This window comes from Aristolochia californica, unplaced genomic scaffold (assembly GCF_029961685.1).
Source record: "Aristolochia californica isolate CCGP_79_NKW_82.1479 unplaced genomic scaffold, dmAriCali1.0.hap1 SCAF_10, whole genome shotgun sequence".
Taxonomy (NCBI): Eukaryota; Viridiplantae; Streptophyta; class Magnoliopsida; order Piperales; family Aristolochiaceae; genus Aristolochia; species Aristolochia californica.
The window spans coordinates 3,766,431-3,782,502 of NW_027181771.1; the positions used below are offsets into that span (position 1 = coordinate 3,766,431).

Here is a 16,072-nt window from a genome sequence, read left to right on the forward strand (position 1 = left end):
AAAATCGGTTGTTTTGGTGCTATCGCTTACTTGACTAGAGTTTTTGAGACTTTTCTATATATATCTTAGACTCTAATCTTTAAGCCTTCGTTTCTTCGCTTAAGGGTGCTTTTTCAAGGTGACTTGACACATGATTTGTGTTGACCTTGGTTGACTCTCATCCATATTTGATGATAAAAAAACTTAATAGTGCTAACAATTTTAAATCTAACATTTCATATGTTTTTCCTTCAAGATACACAAAAATCAAGGTCTTGACAAAAGAACTAGCAAATGCATCCCAAGACCTCAAGCTCGATTCATGTCTTATGTCATCTAGAAGAAGCACCCACAAGTGAAGAAATAATGACTTGAAGATTAAAATCCAAGTTGTATAGAAATGGCTCTAGAACTCTAATCATGTAAGAGAACTGCATAAAAACTTCAAATTTTAGTTACAAATGAGTTTTTTGGAGCTTAAGGACATATTTCATTTTAAACATATTTTTTTATGCATATAAATGTTTTGAACTAGTTAGAAGTCATTAGGATCGATTTCATCATGCTTAGGAGCCTAATTTAGAAAACTAGATGTCATGACCAATCTTTATATGGTAATGATCAATCATCTAGATTGCAATCTGGCACAAAATATATAGGTTGATTGATTTGACAAACAAAACTTTACCAAAATAAGCTATGAAGCATGATCGATCATTTTCACTAGACTGATCTATCATCCATGTCCAGGCATTAAAAATTATAAGGCATGATCGATCAAACATGTGTATTAATCTATCAGATAGAAGTATGCTAATGAGGGACACAAAGCATGATCATTCATACACAATGCATTGATCACATATACGTAATCTTGAATAGGCATAACATCACCACATGATCGATCAATTGGGGTTGAATGATTGATCAATTTAAGTTTTCTAAAAGGACAAACATGCATTGATAGATCAGTTAGCCTAAAATTTGGTAAAAATATAGTTGTTACACACGATCGATTGATCATACCTTTCCATTGAGTTGAGTTGTCCAACTTTTTGTAAATAGACATAGTTTTTCAAGGGAAAGTTATAAATACCCAACCAAACATGCTTGAGAGCATTCATTGAGCATTTATTTGCAAACCTTTTGTATTCAAAGCCATTCTCACTTGAAACTCGACCCAAATCCATTTTTGAGAGAAGAAATTAAAATTGGAAAAATCCACCATCTCACTCCAAATTCACTTTCAATCGTGCTTCAAAGTTGGAGGCTTGGAAATCTCTAAAGGAGAAGGATGCCTCTCCATCAAATTCAAGGGTGTAAGGTCTTATGCTTTTGTACTTCTATTTTTTTACTTCTTAGGTTGATTTAGAACCTTCGATTATAAACAAAAGAGCTAGTTAGAGTTAGAATCTAGCGTATTAACCTTAGGGTTAACTGTTGTAAATCATGTATTTGATTATACACATGGCTTAAAAGAGAGCCAAAATCTCATTTGTATAAATTAAAGGTAATATAGTAGATTAGTGGAATATATCAAACAAGGGTTACTGGGCGGTAAATACCACAAGACATTGAGTGTGCTAAATTGTAAGCAAGTAACCCTTGCATTATCATCAGAAAAAGCATGTCATAAATTTCTACTTACGTCCCTGAAAAGCCTCTATGGCTAAGATTGAGTTGTGTACACAATACCTAGTACTAATGTAAAGACATTTGTTGGCTATTGCTACTAGTGTAACTCCCTTTGTGGTTTAAGCTTGTGTAGCTTAGTTGAACTTTTGTAGATCCCTTTGTGCGTTTAGGGTTGTATAGCGTGGTTGAACTATTATGGATCCCTTTTCTAGGTCTAGCTTGTGTAGGCTAGTTGCAATATTATAAGTTCTTTTGTCGGCAATTGATATGATTTGATTTTTGTAGATATTTGCTTTGCAAGTGTTGCTAAGTCTTTTCATTAAAAAAGTGAAATATAATGTGTAGTGTAGAGATACCTTGAGAGAGGATTAATAACCTTAAACCCCCTTGTGTTTTATTGCAATGATTTATTGGTGTGTTTTTAATTGCTCATGCATTGAAGTTAGGGTATGTTTTTCTTGGTAAGAGAAGTCATTAAAGACTTAAATTGAGCAAACAAAATTTAAACTCTAATATTGTGTGCATAAACTTTTTGAAAACCTCCTCTCTAAGTTTATCACTTAGAGACATTACAGGGCTTCCCTTGCTAAAAAAAAAATATGTGGGAAAAGGGATTCCTTTAGTCATCCCCCCATGTAAAACATAAGTGAGGGAAGAAAGGTTTCCTTGATTTTTTATTTTATTTTAATTCTTTAAACATCATACCAGGTCGACCGATGGTCAAACTTCGCTGATCCCGTTAAACCAACGAATTTGTGGGCAAGTCACTTTGTAACATCGGTATAATCACATTATAATTAACCTAATAAATAAAAATATCATGGAGAAGATACTATGTTGTAGTTGAAAACAATCATATAGGCTCTGTTAGTGCATTTTCTAGGAAATGTTGAAAAAATATTTCTAGTTGAAATACATTTTCAAGGACTATTAGTGCCTCATGTTTCTTAGAAACACTTTTTTTGTTGAAAAATTATTATCAGGAATATCTTACAAATTTTCAGGTAAAATTTTTCCAACCAAGATGGACGAGAAAACTGTATGAAATTTTTTTGAATAAGCATTTGATAATTGATGCTATAATACTTTTTCATGATAATTTTGTATTTGATATTTTATTTTACTAAAAATTTATCAGATAAGTTTGGTAATATATGAGATTGATCATTAATTTTTATTTATTTTCCCAAAAAGGTACTACCAAGTCCATTTAATTATTCTTATTTTTTTTTTTAAAATTCCATGTAATTTCCTAGAAAAGGCATATTGAAAATGTGTATCATAGGAAAAATATTTTTAGATTTTTTTGGGATATAATTTTTCAACCAGGGGTACTAACAGGACCTAATAAACGGCTAAGGTAGGGCATGTTATGTCTGTGTTGTTGTTACTAGTTAGTTCTTAAATTTTCTTCTTTCTTCCTTAGAGTGTCTAAGTTAAACCTCTTTTTTCATCCATTTGGGCTCACTCTAACTACCATCTAGAATGGTCAACTTGGACTTCCCTGAACGTGGTCATCAGAAGCTTATTCATCGCCATCGTTAATCGTACCAACCTAAGTGATCGGTTGGGATCAACTCTTCCAATTTGCAAAATAAAAAAGTCGTTAATCTAACCTATCATTAATTTATAATAATTGATCGTTAATTGAGTGGGCCTACATTGATTAGTCGAATGAACGTGACCTTGCTTTCATTTAGGTTATTCGTTTGCTTTTTTCTCTCTCTCTCTCTCTCTAGATTGCGAATTTAGTATTTACATTTCTATTTGCTTATCTTATTCGAGTTCTCGACTCCTGGTTTTTGTCCGTCTTTCTTCTCGTCGACAAAACGCGGTCTCTTATCTTTTCCTCGGCTCAGAAGAACGGAGAAAACTGTACGCGGAAATTGAGGTAGGGTTTTTACCTTTTGGTTTCTTCTCTCGTCGCTGACGGCGTATCTGTGAGTCAATACCTTTAACCTTACTTTCTCATTTTCGTTTTCTTTTATTTGGGGGTTTCTGTCCTTGGGTTCTGGTAGTTATAAGGATTGATATATATAGCTTGTGGAAATCGCTTAGTCCATTGTTAGTTCTTACAGGTTTTCAAAGTCCATCGGTTGAAGGCTATAGCTTTGTTTTGTGGATGCAGTTTGAGATTCTCGTGAGTTTTCTGAACGATGGTGTTGGATTATAATCCGGAGCAACACGTAGGTTGAGCTGTTCGATTCCGTATTTTGTAGAGTTTGGGGTTAGGGTTCCCGTTTGTGCACGTCCGAATTGAAGATTACGGTGCGAGGCTAGTTTATTTTTCTTCTCTTTGAAGACTAGGGTTTCTGGAAATAAGAGATTGGACATAGGATAATGTGTATACTCTGCGTCATTCAGAAGTGGTCTCGGCGTGTTGCCACCATGCTTCCGTGGTTAGTGATTCCACTTATTATACTATGGGCCTTATCGCAGCTTCTGCCACCAGGGTTCCGATTTGAGGTCACGTCCCCACGGTTGGCCTGTGTTTCTGTCCTCTTGGTAACCCTCTTTTGGTACGAAATTTTGATGCCATGGCTATCGGCTTGGCGGGCACGCCGCAGTGCTCTTCTTAGAGAACGTCGGCGCTTTGAAGCAATAGAGAGGCAAAAGCTTAGGAAAACTGCCACCCGCAGGTGCCGGAATTGTTTGACCCCTTACCGGGATCAGAATCCTGGTGGGGGCCGCTTCATGTGCTCCTACTGTGGTCACATTTCAAAGAGACCTGTGTTGGACATGCCTGGCCCTCCCATGTTAACCAATAATGGTTTTCTTGGTGATTTGGCTGGCAAAGGTGGAAAGTTATGGAACGGGAAAGTGTGGTCAGAAAACGGTTGGGTTTGCAGCCAGGATTGGTCAGAGAATGGCAACTGGAATCCAGGTTCTTCTGGTTACTGGGGAAGCAATGCGACTGCATTTTTTAGTGGGGATGACCGGTGTTTGACAGATAAAAACTCAGGTGTATTTGTTTCTTTAAATAAGATGTTGAAATCCTTTTTTATGAGTATTAGATGGCTTTGGAGAAAGGTTTTCTGGATAGGTTCCACAAGGGAAGATTCTTCTTTAGATAATGAACACAACCGTCATTTGTCAAAAAAAGTTGAAAATGGTGCACATTTACCTGAGAGTAAATGGGAGAAAGCACGAAGAAAAACTGAAGAGAAAAGGCAGGCAAGGTTGGAGAGGGAATTATTGGAGGAAGAAGAGAGGAAGCAGAGAGAAGAAGTTGCAAGATTAGTAGAGGAGCGAAGAAAAATGAGGGATGAAAAATTGGAGTTAGAGAAAGAGCAAAATAAGGGCTTAGCTGCTCCAGACAAGGAAAAAGACAATAGGAGAGAAACAGAAAAGAGAAGGCAGGAAAAAAAGAAAGACAAGGATAAAGGATCCAGCAAGAGTAATTCTGATTGTGAGGAGCTTGAAAAGAATCCTGGGAAGGAAATCGATAGAAAGCGTGACTCGGACAAGAAGAGTGAGAGTGAAAGGCGGGATTTCCATAAAACTGTATCAGAAAATGTTCGCATCCATGGGTCAGATACCAACCATGGTGTAAAGAGCAATTCGAATAATTTCACCCGGACAGGAGGTGGTGGTAGTAGGTACTTTGATCGGGTCAAGGGGTCTTTTTTATCTTCCTCAAAGGCTTTTAATGGTGCTAACTTTTTTGGTAGGAGCTCTCATACTTCATCTCCAATGACTAAAGTTAACAAATCCAGTGGCTTTGGAGATAATGTGCAAACTTTTACCAACCGGAGAGATGCGCATTCAGCTGAACTAGTGAGAGCAAAATTTTCTGCATATGGAGATGAGAAGAATACTGAGACTGCTTTACACCGTCTTGTAAGTGCCATTGAAACGATTTTCCTGTTTATATGCTTTGACTTCTCTCGCACTACTTTTCAATGACTGATCTACTATTTTCCAGGCGGCCCCTAATATGCCATCACAGCCCGTCCAGAAGAAATCATGGCAGCAATTATTTACTCGTACTTCCTCTGATACCAATTCAGCATCTCTGAATCAGAATCAATCAGTAGAACTCAAAAGCCCAAAGTTGCCTGGTCAAGCATCACCTAACAGCCTTTTGGATAGCCAAAATATTTTTGGGTTGCCTGTTCCTTTCTCTGCATCCCCTTTATTAAAGGGGTCAATGACTACAAGTGCTACTAACCCAGTAAAGATTGAACGTCAATTTCCTTTAGTTGGGGAACCACTGCGTGATGTTATGCCTGAAGAGGCTGAACTTTTTGAGGATCCATGTTATGATCCTGATCCAGTTGCTTTGCTAGGACCTGTCTCTGAGTCACTTGATAACTTCTCTTTGGATTTTGGATCTGGATTTGTGCCAAGAGGAGGAGCCCATGTTCTCAAGAATGTCTCTTCTGGGACAGAGGTAAGCAGGCCTTCTCCCATTGAGTCCCCCATGTCAAGGTTGCGAGTTGCTGAAGAGAAGCACATTGGCTCTGGAATACTTCCATCCACCCCAAAGTCTCAAGATCCACATACTTCACCTAATGATGAATCTAGTAGAACTCATGAGCAAGGGATGTGGCAAATGTGGAGCTCACCTCCACTTGGTCAGGAAGGACTTGGCCTAGTAGGTGGTGCAAGTTGGCTGTTCCCCCTTGGGCAGAGCAAGCCTAACCATGAAGATATTGGCCACCCCACTGGAGCACATAAGCCAGTAGTGTCGCATTTTGCCAAGGACAGCCAAGTGATTCCCAGAACTTGCTCTCCTCAAAAGGTTACTCTTGGTACTGGCAATAATGGTGGAACATTCAGCTCCCTTGGACCTGGTTCAAATGATAATGACATTTGGCTTCAAAAGACGGCCTTTCAGCAATTGCCAGGTGAGAAGGAAGCCCATTATTTGCATCTTAATCCAGGGGAGGATATTTCTCATAAAGAATTGATGTATGAGGGTTCCAGTCAGCCTGCTTTGAGCTGTGATCTATCTTCAGGCAATTGTTGGTCCAAGTGAGTCCTTTTTTTCATCTTTATGCCTTCATAAGTTTCGATTCATTTCTTTTTAATGTCCTTTCTGTTAAGAGTTATCTTGGCACATTCAGATGCCTTCCTTTCTCTCTCTCTCTCTATTGCTCTTTAGTAATAGTGATTCATTTATAGGCCTTTTGCATCGAATGAACTTCTTATACGTAGATGGCATCTGCACTTCTATTTGGTTTGTTGTGTATTTGCAATATATAAGTATGTGTATGTTTGTTTTTTTTGTGATTGATACTATTAGAAGTGTTGAGAATAATCTTATGGATCTTACATTTGAAAAGTACTATGCTTATTACATGCAAAGAGGCTTTCTAATTTCAATTCATTTTGGGATGAATCTAGACCCAGCTTTAAAAAACGATTGAAGTTGATTTGCCCTCCAAGATAAAAGCCATAGGAATTCCATCTTTAACTTGAATCCTGAAGTCTTTTGTTATAAGGTGTCATTGATCTTTTCAAACAAATTTTCCTAGTTGAAGAATGGATTTACATTTTGGATGTGTGAAAAGGAGTCTGCTCTCAATTTGAGTACTATAATAACTAATGGTATTTGAAGCAAATCTCATCACCCACCTCCAAAACCTGTTCTATGCTTGCATTTTTATCGAACCAAGTTATTTAAGGGGCTTAAGTTAAATTCTCGAGTGATTGAATATTATTATTCAAACCAAAACATTTGAAATACTTGATTGAGTGAAACAGTGCAATGGAAGATGACCACAAGTAGGCTCTTAGGCTGAAATCTTTTCTTGTTCTTTGAGGTGGAATTCAACTTCTCAAGTTGAGGTGATGTTACTTGGAAGAAAATTCAAGGCAGGAATTCAACTTCTCAAGTTGAGGTGATGTTACTTGGAAGAAAATTCATATTATACGCAACATGCTTCTCCATTTTGATCTACCCCCAGAATGTGTTTACCTATAATACCATTTCCATGGCCTTTAGCATTTGGTGTGCTCCCATGTCATGTAGATATGTCTAATGTTTATGAAAATGTTCTTTTGTTTAGTATCCACAAAGACCTAATAAAGTCAAGTTTGTGGTTACACTTAGGGTTGACGGGTCAAGCATTTCACTCATTGCACTTGGAGTAGACCTTTTCTAAGCATAAACGGATTCTGTGCCCTGTGATTCATAACACTTTTATAAAACTAAGGTTTGGGTAAATTGGTGGTTGAAGTATGTGGTAAAGTTCTAGTGATAGCTTGGTATTGTAGGATTTTGCAGAATGGTCAGATACTTGCATCTTGGTAGTCCTTCCTCCTATTAATAAGAATTCATTCTTTTCCTAACCTCTCTTTTTATAATTGTCTCGTGTTAATGGTAAGACAACATGCTATTTATTTTTCTTTGTTTGTGCAAGTTCCTATATGTTATATCTGAATAAATATATTGGAAAAGGTGACTATAACTATCCAACTAGCTGATAGAAGAACAGTGTGAGAGCAAATGTATTGCTTCACTTAGTGAGTTTGCAAGGTTGTTGTTGTGTGTTGTGAAGACTGCTTAATTTTGTTACCGAAATTGTTTCATGGGGCATGCGGAGAATTACTTGTATATGAACGTTATTCAGAAAAAAGAAGTTGTGATATGGCTGTATGATTAGATTAGAAGTGGCTAAGATTCAGTTAGAATGTTGATGAGTCCTTAAATGTGGTTAATGGACAGATTGTATGTGATGGAAAGTTGTGGTTAATGGGTCATGCTTTATGAGTTTCAATTAGAAAAGTTCTCTTAGAGGTCACAACTTTTTTCCACTTTGGGATGCATTGGTATTAGCAACAGAGTGACAAATCTAAACAGCTTGAGGTATAAATCTGCTTTCTGAGCCATAATTGGAGGTTATGAGAGCATGATTGCAGGAACTGCTCCCCTGCCCCCCTGCTCCCCTTATTCTCCATTTAAGAGAGAAATGTAATTTCATTGGTAGAAAAGAGAACAGATATCAGAACACCAAAAACAGGAAATGCAACATGATAAGAGCATAAATCACACTGGACAAGGGACTCCAGTCCTAGCGAGGGTGTTGAACAACTGGTTGGCTGATCCTGGCTTCTGAACTCCTGAAATAAAAGGAATGTTGTTAGTATTCGTCATTTCATAAATATGTCACTACAGCGTGATGTGGGAGCATTGTCTTGAGGCCAAGTTCCTGACTTCCAACTGACCTTGAGAAGCATGAAGTGTACTGATCTCCCTTTATAATGCAAATAAAACTTGTGCTGTCTCGCTGAGGCTCCGGTTTACCATGAATATTTGTCGAGTTTTGGTTGAGCCAGCCATCAGATGAAGTTGTCCAAAGGATAGTTGTCACTATTTCCTGCTGTCACGAAATATTCAGCTCACGGAGTTGTTAAGATTGGCTGCTGCCTGCTTAAGATGTTGGATGAATTTTTAAATAACTTCTTTCCTTGTCTTTTTCCTCTAAGAGGTTCTTCTATCCTTTTCCTCTTGTAGAGAACAAGCTCCCACCACCATTCTCAGTCTGTAAAGAGCCCTTTTATACTCAAGAGATGCACACCAAGTGATTGAGTTTTCAAAAGATGTTAGGAATCAACAATAGAAACAACATTTTAACAAAGATTTCTAAGTAGAGTGGGCAATGAAATTATCAAATAATATATGGTTGCTTCCACATCCACACGTTTTGCATGCTCTAGTCCACGGCATCTTTTATCAAGCTGATAAAGAATATGAACTATCCCTTTAAAATGGAGCAAGCAGTGAGTGGGCTTTCTTGGCCCTTGAAACTCAGTGAGATTGTGCATGAATGCCTGGATCATAGTTTAGGAGTCCATGTAGAAGGGAGACTTGGAATTGCCTAGTTGAATTTTCTCTATCTCACTAGTTCTTTACCATGGGCACTTGTCTTATGGTTCTTAGAGGAAGGAGACAACCTCTCTCAAGGGCCTTATCATTCTTTACATTTTGTATTTTTCTCTTTGCCCTTAAGCTAGGATTGATGATTCTCTCCTCATATAAATGGATTAATACTGCCATTTGAAAATTTAGGTTTGTAAAACCAATTTGAGGCCTTTTTACGAAGTCTATCTGCTTCCTCTAATGCATTCAAGCTGGCGGGGAATCTTGCCCTCTTGCACTAGTGGCATAGGATACATGGGGTGGGGATGGGATGAGGAAGAAAAAGTGATGAGGGGATTGGGTGGATTTTACTATCTTATTTTCTTCATTTAAGAAAATACACAAATTACAATGATATTAAAAGAGAGCAACTTTAAAATCCTCAACACTTGGTGCATGAAGAAAGAAGAAAGTCCTCAAGCCTGTAAAGTTGAAGAATCGTGATGCTTTAGAGTCTTAAATGAAGGAGTTAAACATATGATCTAGGTTAAGCAACACCAAACTGAAAGAAAAACCTTAAAAAGGGGAGGTGAATGGTGGGATTTTTCTTTGGCATCACCCAACATAAATATAGTCATTTCTTAGTGTTCGTCTTTACCATTTTGTTATCTTTCTTCTTGTACCAAGACTACCTAAAACTGTCTTCCTAAGTGTTCCCCTAGAAATAGAGGATTGGAAGATTTGTTTCCCGTCTGTTTTCGCAAAAATATCTTTGTTGCTTTCTCTCTCTCTCTCTCTCTTTTTGAAAATGCAATTTTTTGTTGAACTATTCTCTCTCTCTCTCTCTCTCTCTCTCTCTCTCTCTCTCTTTCTCTTTCTGGAAATGCAAATTTTTGTTGGACTATTCGAAGATGAAATTGTTAGGATCTTCACTAAATATGTGATATATTTTGATTATTACTTTTAAAAACTTTTGGATGTTGTATCTTTTTTATTAAAATTTAAGACAATGAGAGAGACCATGTTTTGAAAAAAGAAAGCAAATAAGAGGGCTCCTAGAGAATTAGAAGAGGAAGGAAAACTTAAAATACATGAATCAAGGCAAATCTAGCAATGTCCAATGGCTATCTCAAAACCTAAAAGAAAGAGATCCCATTACAATAAGTGAGGGAGTTTTGTTGGCTTTTGTTTGATGTGGGGCTAGGTATCAATGGATAGGTAGCTGGATCTTTGATCTCATCTAAAAACCCATGAAGGAGGGCTTAGACTTTACACGACTCACATGTTCAAAGGATGTAGAGAAGTATGATATGGGGGGTGGCGGGGTAGGGGTGGGCACGAGTCAGGTCGTGGTCGGTTTCCTAAAATCCGAACGCAAAAAAAAACCCGATCCCGACCCGATCACCATCCTTGCAATCTCATTCCTGTAAACCTGACCCCTCTCCATCCTGCCCCCACGAACCCTACCTATCCCTGCGGGGTGAAACTTGAAACCCAAATTTGGGGTTTTCGGGTCGGGTTCCTCGTGAAACCTAAACCTGATGCCCCACCCTTTGTGTATGTATTGGGGGTGAGGGGGGATGGATGGATTGGGTAGTCCCAAGTACTTATTTTTGTTGCTACATTCTGCCTAATCAAGAGGTCTAGTACAGGTGCTTTGATCATTCCTGGGGCGTCCTCTTCCCTTTCTTTGGGAAATGCATGAGGGTTGGACCAGAGGGCTAAATTTTAGGGTGGAGTGGATGCTTGGGGGTCTGTTGATGGGTAGGGGTGGAATTGAATTGAGCCGAGCCTGAACTTGCCTATGTTCAAGCCGGGTTTGATTTAAATATTTTGAACTCGAGCCTAAAATTGTAATTGAGTTCGAGCTCAATAATTTTAATCGAGCCGAGTTCGAGCTCAATAATTTTAATCGAGCCGAGTTCGAGCTCCAACCTACATTTAAAACTTTGCATAAAATACAAGTCAAATTGTGCATGTGAAGTTGTGATTATACAAGTACAGAAAACCCAATTGAAATGACAAAAGGGAAGTGTTCAGTGGTCCTGTTGGAGGTACAGTTTGTTCGGTAAGAAGAAGATGGGAACCTATCAATGTAGAGAGATGACTTTGATTTCATGTAATTGTGTAAGAGCTAGGTTGTGAAATACCTAAAATTGAACAACCAGCAAAACATATTAAATTGGTCGGAATCCTCAGATCCATAGGGAAGGGTCATCTAAACAAATCCACTTTTCTGTACTTTTTCGTATTCATCCTTGATTTCTTCATTCGGGTATCTATCAGAGACAAAAAATTTAACATTCATACCAAACAGAAGTGCAAATAATACAATCAAATACAACATAACGATCATACCAAAATGGTTCCTATCAAATATTTCAGTCTAACATTCATACCAAACAGTTAAAACGCCCAACAAAATTATACAATGGAAAAACAAAAAAATCAACAGAATCGTAAGAGTTGAAAAGCAGAAAAATCAACAGTAGGGTGAGAGCCATTACCTTTGAGAAATGAGTAGGAAGAAGCTCCTAAAATTGCATGAGGCGTTCCTCCATAGCAGTTTTAATGTGAGATCGAAGATAAATAATGGATTACAAAATATAAAAATGAAAAAAAAAATCACTGGTGTGTCGGCGACGAAAAAAAACAGAAGATAAAAATAAAAGAACTTACCTCTGTTCCATCACTTCCTTCGGCGAGGAAGAAGTTCAGAGGAAGAATGAAGAATAAGAAGACGAAATCAAATAAAAAATCAAAACTTACCTAAAGGAGTAGATTGCAGTCGATTTCCTTCCGATCTTCCCCTCCAAATCCCTATTTTCACTCAATCTCTTCCTGCCGAATCCCGACTTTCCCTATTCCCTCCCGGTTCCACCTTCTGAAGAATGAAGGATGAAGACCCCTCCCTCCGTGCTTGGGCCCTTGCTAAGTTAACGAGCCAGCTCGCGAGCTTTCGAACCGAACCATGGTTCAGTCGAACGCGGCTCATTAACTTAAACGAGTTCGAGATCCAGATAAACTGAATTGAACCGAGCCGTTCATGAACTAGCTCGGTTCGATGCCACCCCTATTGATGAGAGTGTCTTTGGGGGGGGGGGGGGGGGGTCTCTGCTCAAGGTGTCTAGGATTGGCATCCTTATAGAGGAGAGTAAGAAACCTTGAAATTGTCCTTCTCAACGTCATTGGTGAGTCTCTCCTTCATGCCTATGATGCAAAGGAGATTGGTTAGCTGCTTCTTGTGTTCGACATGCATGAGATGGATATCCCGAATTGCAATTAGTGGATGACACAATATACTTTTGTGATGGATCCATTGAGCAAGCTATGCGTCTCAAAGCTTTAGTTGGCCTCTAGGAAATGACAACTGGTCAGAAGGTTAATTGGTCCAAGACAATGCTGATTGGATTTCACTTGGAGGCTGGCCAAATTAATGAGATTGTCAAGCACTTGGGATGCTCCCATTCGAACCTCCTGCTCACCTGTCTTGGTCTACCCCTCTTCTCTAGTAGATCTGACAAAATCCTATGGAATCTTGTGGTGAAGAAGTTAGAAATAAGGCTTTTGACCTGGAAGGGCAGGCTCCTATCTGACAACTGCTCGCTCGATTCACATCCATAATGCTTATTGGGTGAAGGGAATCAGATTGATTAGCACCTCCATCTGAGAAGGGGATTGAGCAACTCGGAAGTTGGGGAAGTTGGCTCTCTCCTCTTTGATCTTGGTAAGATTCTTATCAGGTGCCACAGCAAGGACATGATAATATGGACCTTTTCTAATAGTAGGAAATTCACAGTTGCCTCTGCTTGTGACTCTTTGATGCATTGGGACTCAAATCTGCAGCATAGCACCAACATTGAGTGGAAGCTCTTTGGCCAGCTGAAAGCAGGGTTCTTTGACCCATTCGCAGTAGAACTCTCATTGTGGACAATCTAAGGCACCGAAGTATTGTCATTTTCAATATTTTTATACAGATTTTGTGGTACCGTTGAAGAGAGCGCCTCACACCCTTTTCACTGTCCCTTCTTATGGCAAGTCTGGACTTACTTTCTTGAGAAGCTAGGTATCAGCTTCTGCGTCCCTGAAAAGTTTGATGAAATCTGCACCCTTTATACTGGGCTGCATATCCCGGAGTTTGGTAAGGACCTCCTCTTAGCTTGCCTCACTCATATTCCTTGGGGGCTCTGGTTGGAGAGAATTCGCAGAAGCTTTAGAGGTGGTTTGTTGGAACCTGGACACTGTTATTGACAGTATTCTCATATTCATCTTGCTTATGACTCTTTTCTTAGTAAGATTCATATTTGTGTCAGGTGCCGCATGAAGGACAGGATGATATTGACCTTTCCTAATGATGGGAAATTCACAGTTGCCTCTACCTGCAGCATATTGCCAACATTGTGTGGAAGCTCTTTGGCCAGCGGAAAGCACCTTTGCAATAGAATTCTCATTGTGGACAATCTGAGGCATGGTGGTTTTGTTGTTCCAATCCTTTATGTTGCTTTTGTGGTACTGTTGAAGAGAGCATCTCACACCTTTTGCATTGCCCCTTCTCATGTCAAGTCTGGACTTACTTCCTTGGGAAGCTCGGTATCAGCAGCATGGACTTGCTAGAGCAATGCATAGCAAGTGGCTCAGGCATCTTTAACTCAAGAAGCAGACATTGTGCACAATAAGGAACTCCAATTGTGATTCACATCTTAAAGTTTCTCTCCTAATTTGCATCATCCATTTCTCTATTTTTTTTTCTTCCATCAGAGAATCCATAGAAAGATATAAACTCTTGAAACTAATAAGGTCATTTTGTGTTTTATGCTGTCTTGGTTTATGGCTCGAGGGTTTGCTTGTCTTTGCCAGTTAGCTCCTATTGTTATGTTGATTCTTTCTTTCCCTTTTTTTTTCCCCAAACAGGTGGAAATATTGGCATTTTTGAGTGATGTCAGTCTGTATGAGTATCATGGTTTTTTTTATTGCATTTGTGAAATTGAGCGTTTGGATTTTGCTTTACTTCACAGGTATAGGTCATGTTGGAAGCCTGAAACACAATGAAATTTCTGATTCGTGAAGTGCTTTCAACTTTTGTTAGGTCTTTAAAAGCTACCTTCCATTATATTTGCCTGCTCATGAGTGACTAAGCTTTCCTGAAAACTGTCAGTTCATTGGTAGTTGGTTTTTTCTTTGTTATGTTGTTAGTAACTTTTGATTTTGCAATTTTGCAGGGGGGATTGGGCTGTGCATGGTCCAGGGGAGAGTGTCGGAAATTCTTCTCAAGTTAGACCCCATGTAGGGGGTCTATTTTCCACCCCAGATGTACAGTCACTTTGGTCATTTAAATGAAAAAAAGTTAAAAAAGTAAAATGCCAGTCAACTAGGCAAGGCATCCTCCTCTTTTGTTTTGAGAGTTCATGGGAAGTGGTTGCTGTGTATCTCCTCCCTAAATGAGAACGATGGTAACTTATTTTAGCATGGTAAACAGATCAACCAAAAAAGAAAAGCATGCATTCATGCACCTTGCCAGTAGTCGCCAGCAACACGTTTTTTTTTTCTTTTTTCTTTTGTAGTTGTTGTTATTGTTGTTGTTGTTATTATTGTTGTTGGTATTTTTTTTTTTTTTTTATAAAGCAAATGGAGTCATCTCATATCTCCGTGATGATGTTTTGCCATGCTCGAAAATAGAGGATCTATCGATCTAGCCAGTTATTCCATTGATTATCTTTTTAAAAATAGCATAGATAAATTTCTAGAAAGCATAATATACATCCCAAAGCATCTAAAATAATTTGTGTCAAAAACATGATGGAGGAATCGAGGCACACACACATCCAAACACTTGGCACACACTTGACAATATGCTCACTTGTGGCCTAGAGTCATATTTTCGTACATATGTACAACATTTGGGTATACATGTTTATGGGCCTACACATGTATTTTTAGCTCTATGTAAAAAATGTCTTCATTAAAGGTGATATTAAGGAAGTATATGCAGAAATAACTTGGATATGTGGTTGAGGAAGAGTTGGTGTATTGCTTTAAAAAATCTTTATATGGTCTGAAACAATTTCTACGAGCCTACTTTGACAAGTTAGCAATGATTCATTTTGGGTTCACAAGGTGTTTTGTGGACCATTCTGTATTTGTCAAACATACTAAGAAGGGACTTGTAGTACTAGTTGTATATGTAGATGATATTTTCTGACGGGTAGTGATTTCGATAACATCAGTCAAGTAAAAAATAAGATATGCAACGAGTTCAAGGTAAAAGATTTGTGACTTTTCAAGTATTTTCTTAGTATTGAGGTTTTTCAGTCTAAACATGGTATTATTTTATCCCAAGAGAAATATGTCCTTGATTTGCTTGAAGAAACATGAATGATGGGATGTCGTCCTACTGACACCCCCATGGAGAAAAATATAAAACTATGTATTGGCTCGGGAGAAGAAGTTGATGTTGGCAAACACCAGAGGTTACTTGACAAACTTATCTATCTCACTATGATTAGCCAGATATCTTTTTCGCTATCAGTATAGTCAGTCAATATGTGCATAAACCTTAGATGTCTCATTGGCAGGCATTGGAGAGGATTCTCATGTACTTGAAAAAAACACTAAAACAAGGGTTTTTATATAAGCATCATGGCCATCTCAATA

General features: G+C 38.4%; 1 protein-coding gene across 5 annotated transcripts; it reads left to right on the top strand.

Moving 5' to 3' along the window:
- The first annotated feature begins 3,415 nt into the window (after window positions 1-3,415).
- Window positions 3,416-15,062, top strand: LOC137934158 (stress response protein nst1-like). 5 transcript variants are annotated; one of them, XR_011109159.1, is made up of 6 exons: window positions 3,416-3,505; window positions 3,693-5,454; window positions 5,540-6,591; window positions 13,735-13,892; window positions 13,985-14,507; window positions 14,641-14,727. XR_011109159.1 is itself a non-coding variant. In XM_068778412.1 (5 exons), exons 2-5 carry the CDS (start codon window positions 3,955-3,957, stop codon window positions 14,756-14,758), a joined length of 2,823 nt encoding a protein of 940 aa, XP_068634513.1. In that variant the 5' UTR covers window positions 3,416-3,505; window positions 3,693-3,954; the 3' UTR covers window positions 14,759-15,062. The 5 variants fall into 5 exon arrangements, 4 of the variants coding, with proteins under 4 accessions (XP_068634513.1, XP_068634520.1, XP_068634536.1 ...); XM_068778412.1 differs by lacking the exon at window positions 13,985-14,507 and having other exon boundaries at window positions 13,735-13,887; window positions 14,641-15,062; XM_068778419.1 differs by lacking the exon at window positions 13,985-14,507 and having other exon boundaries at window positions 3,743-5,454; window positions 13,735-13,887; window positions 14,641-15,062.
- The last annotated feature ends 1,010 nt before the right edge of the window (window positions 15,063-16,072 follow it).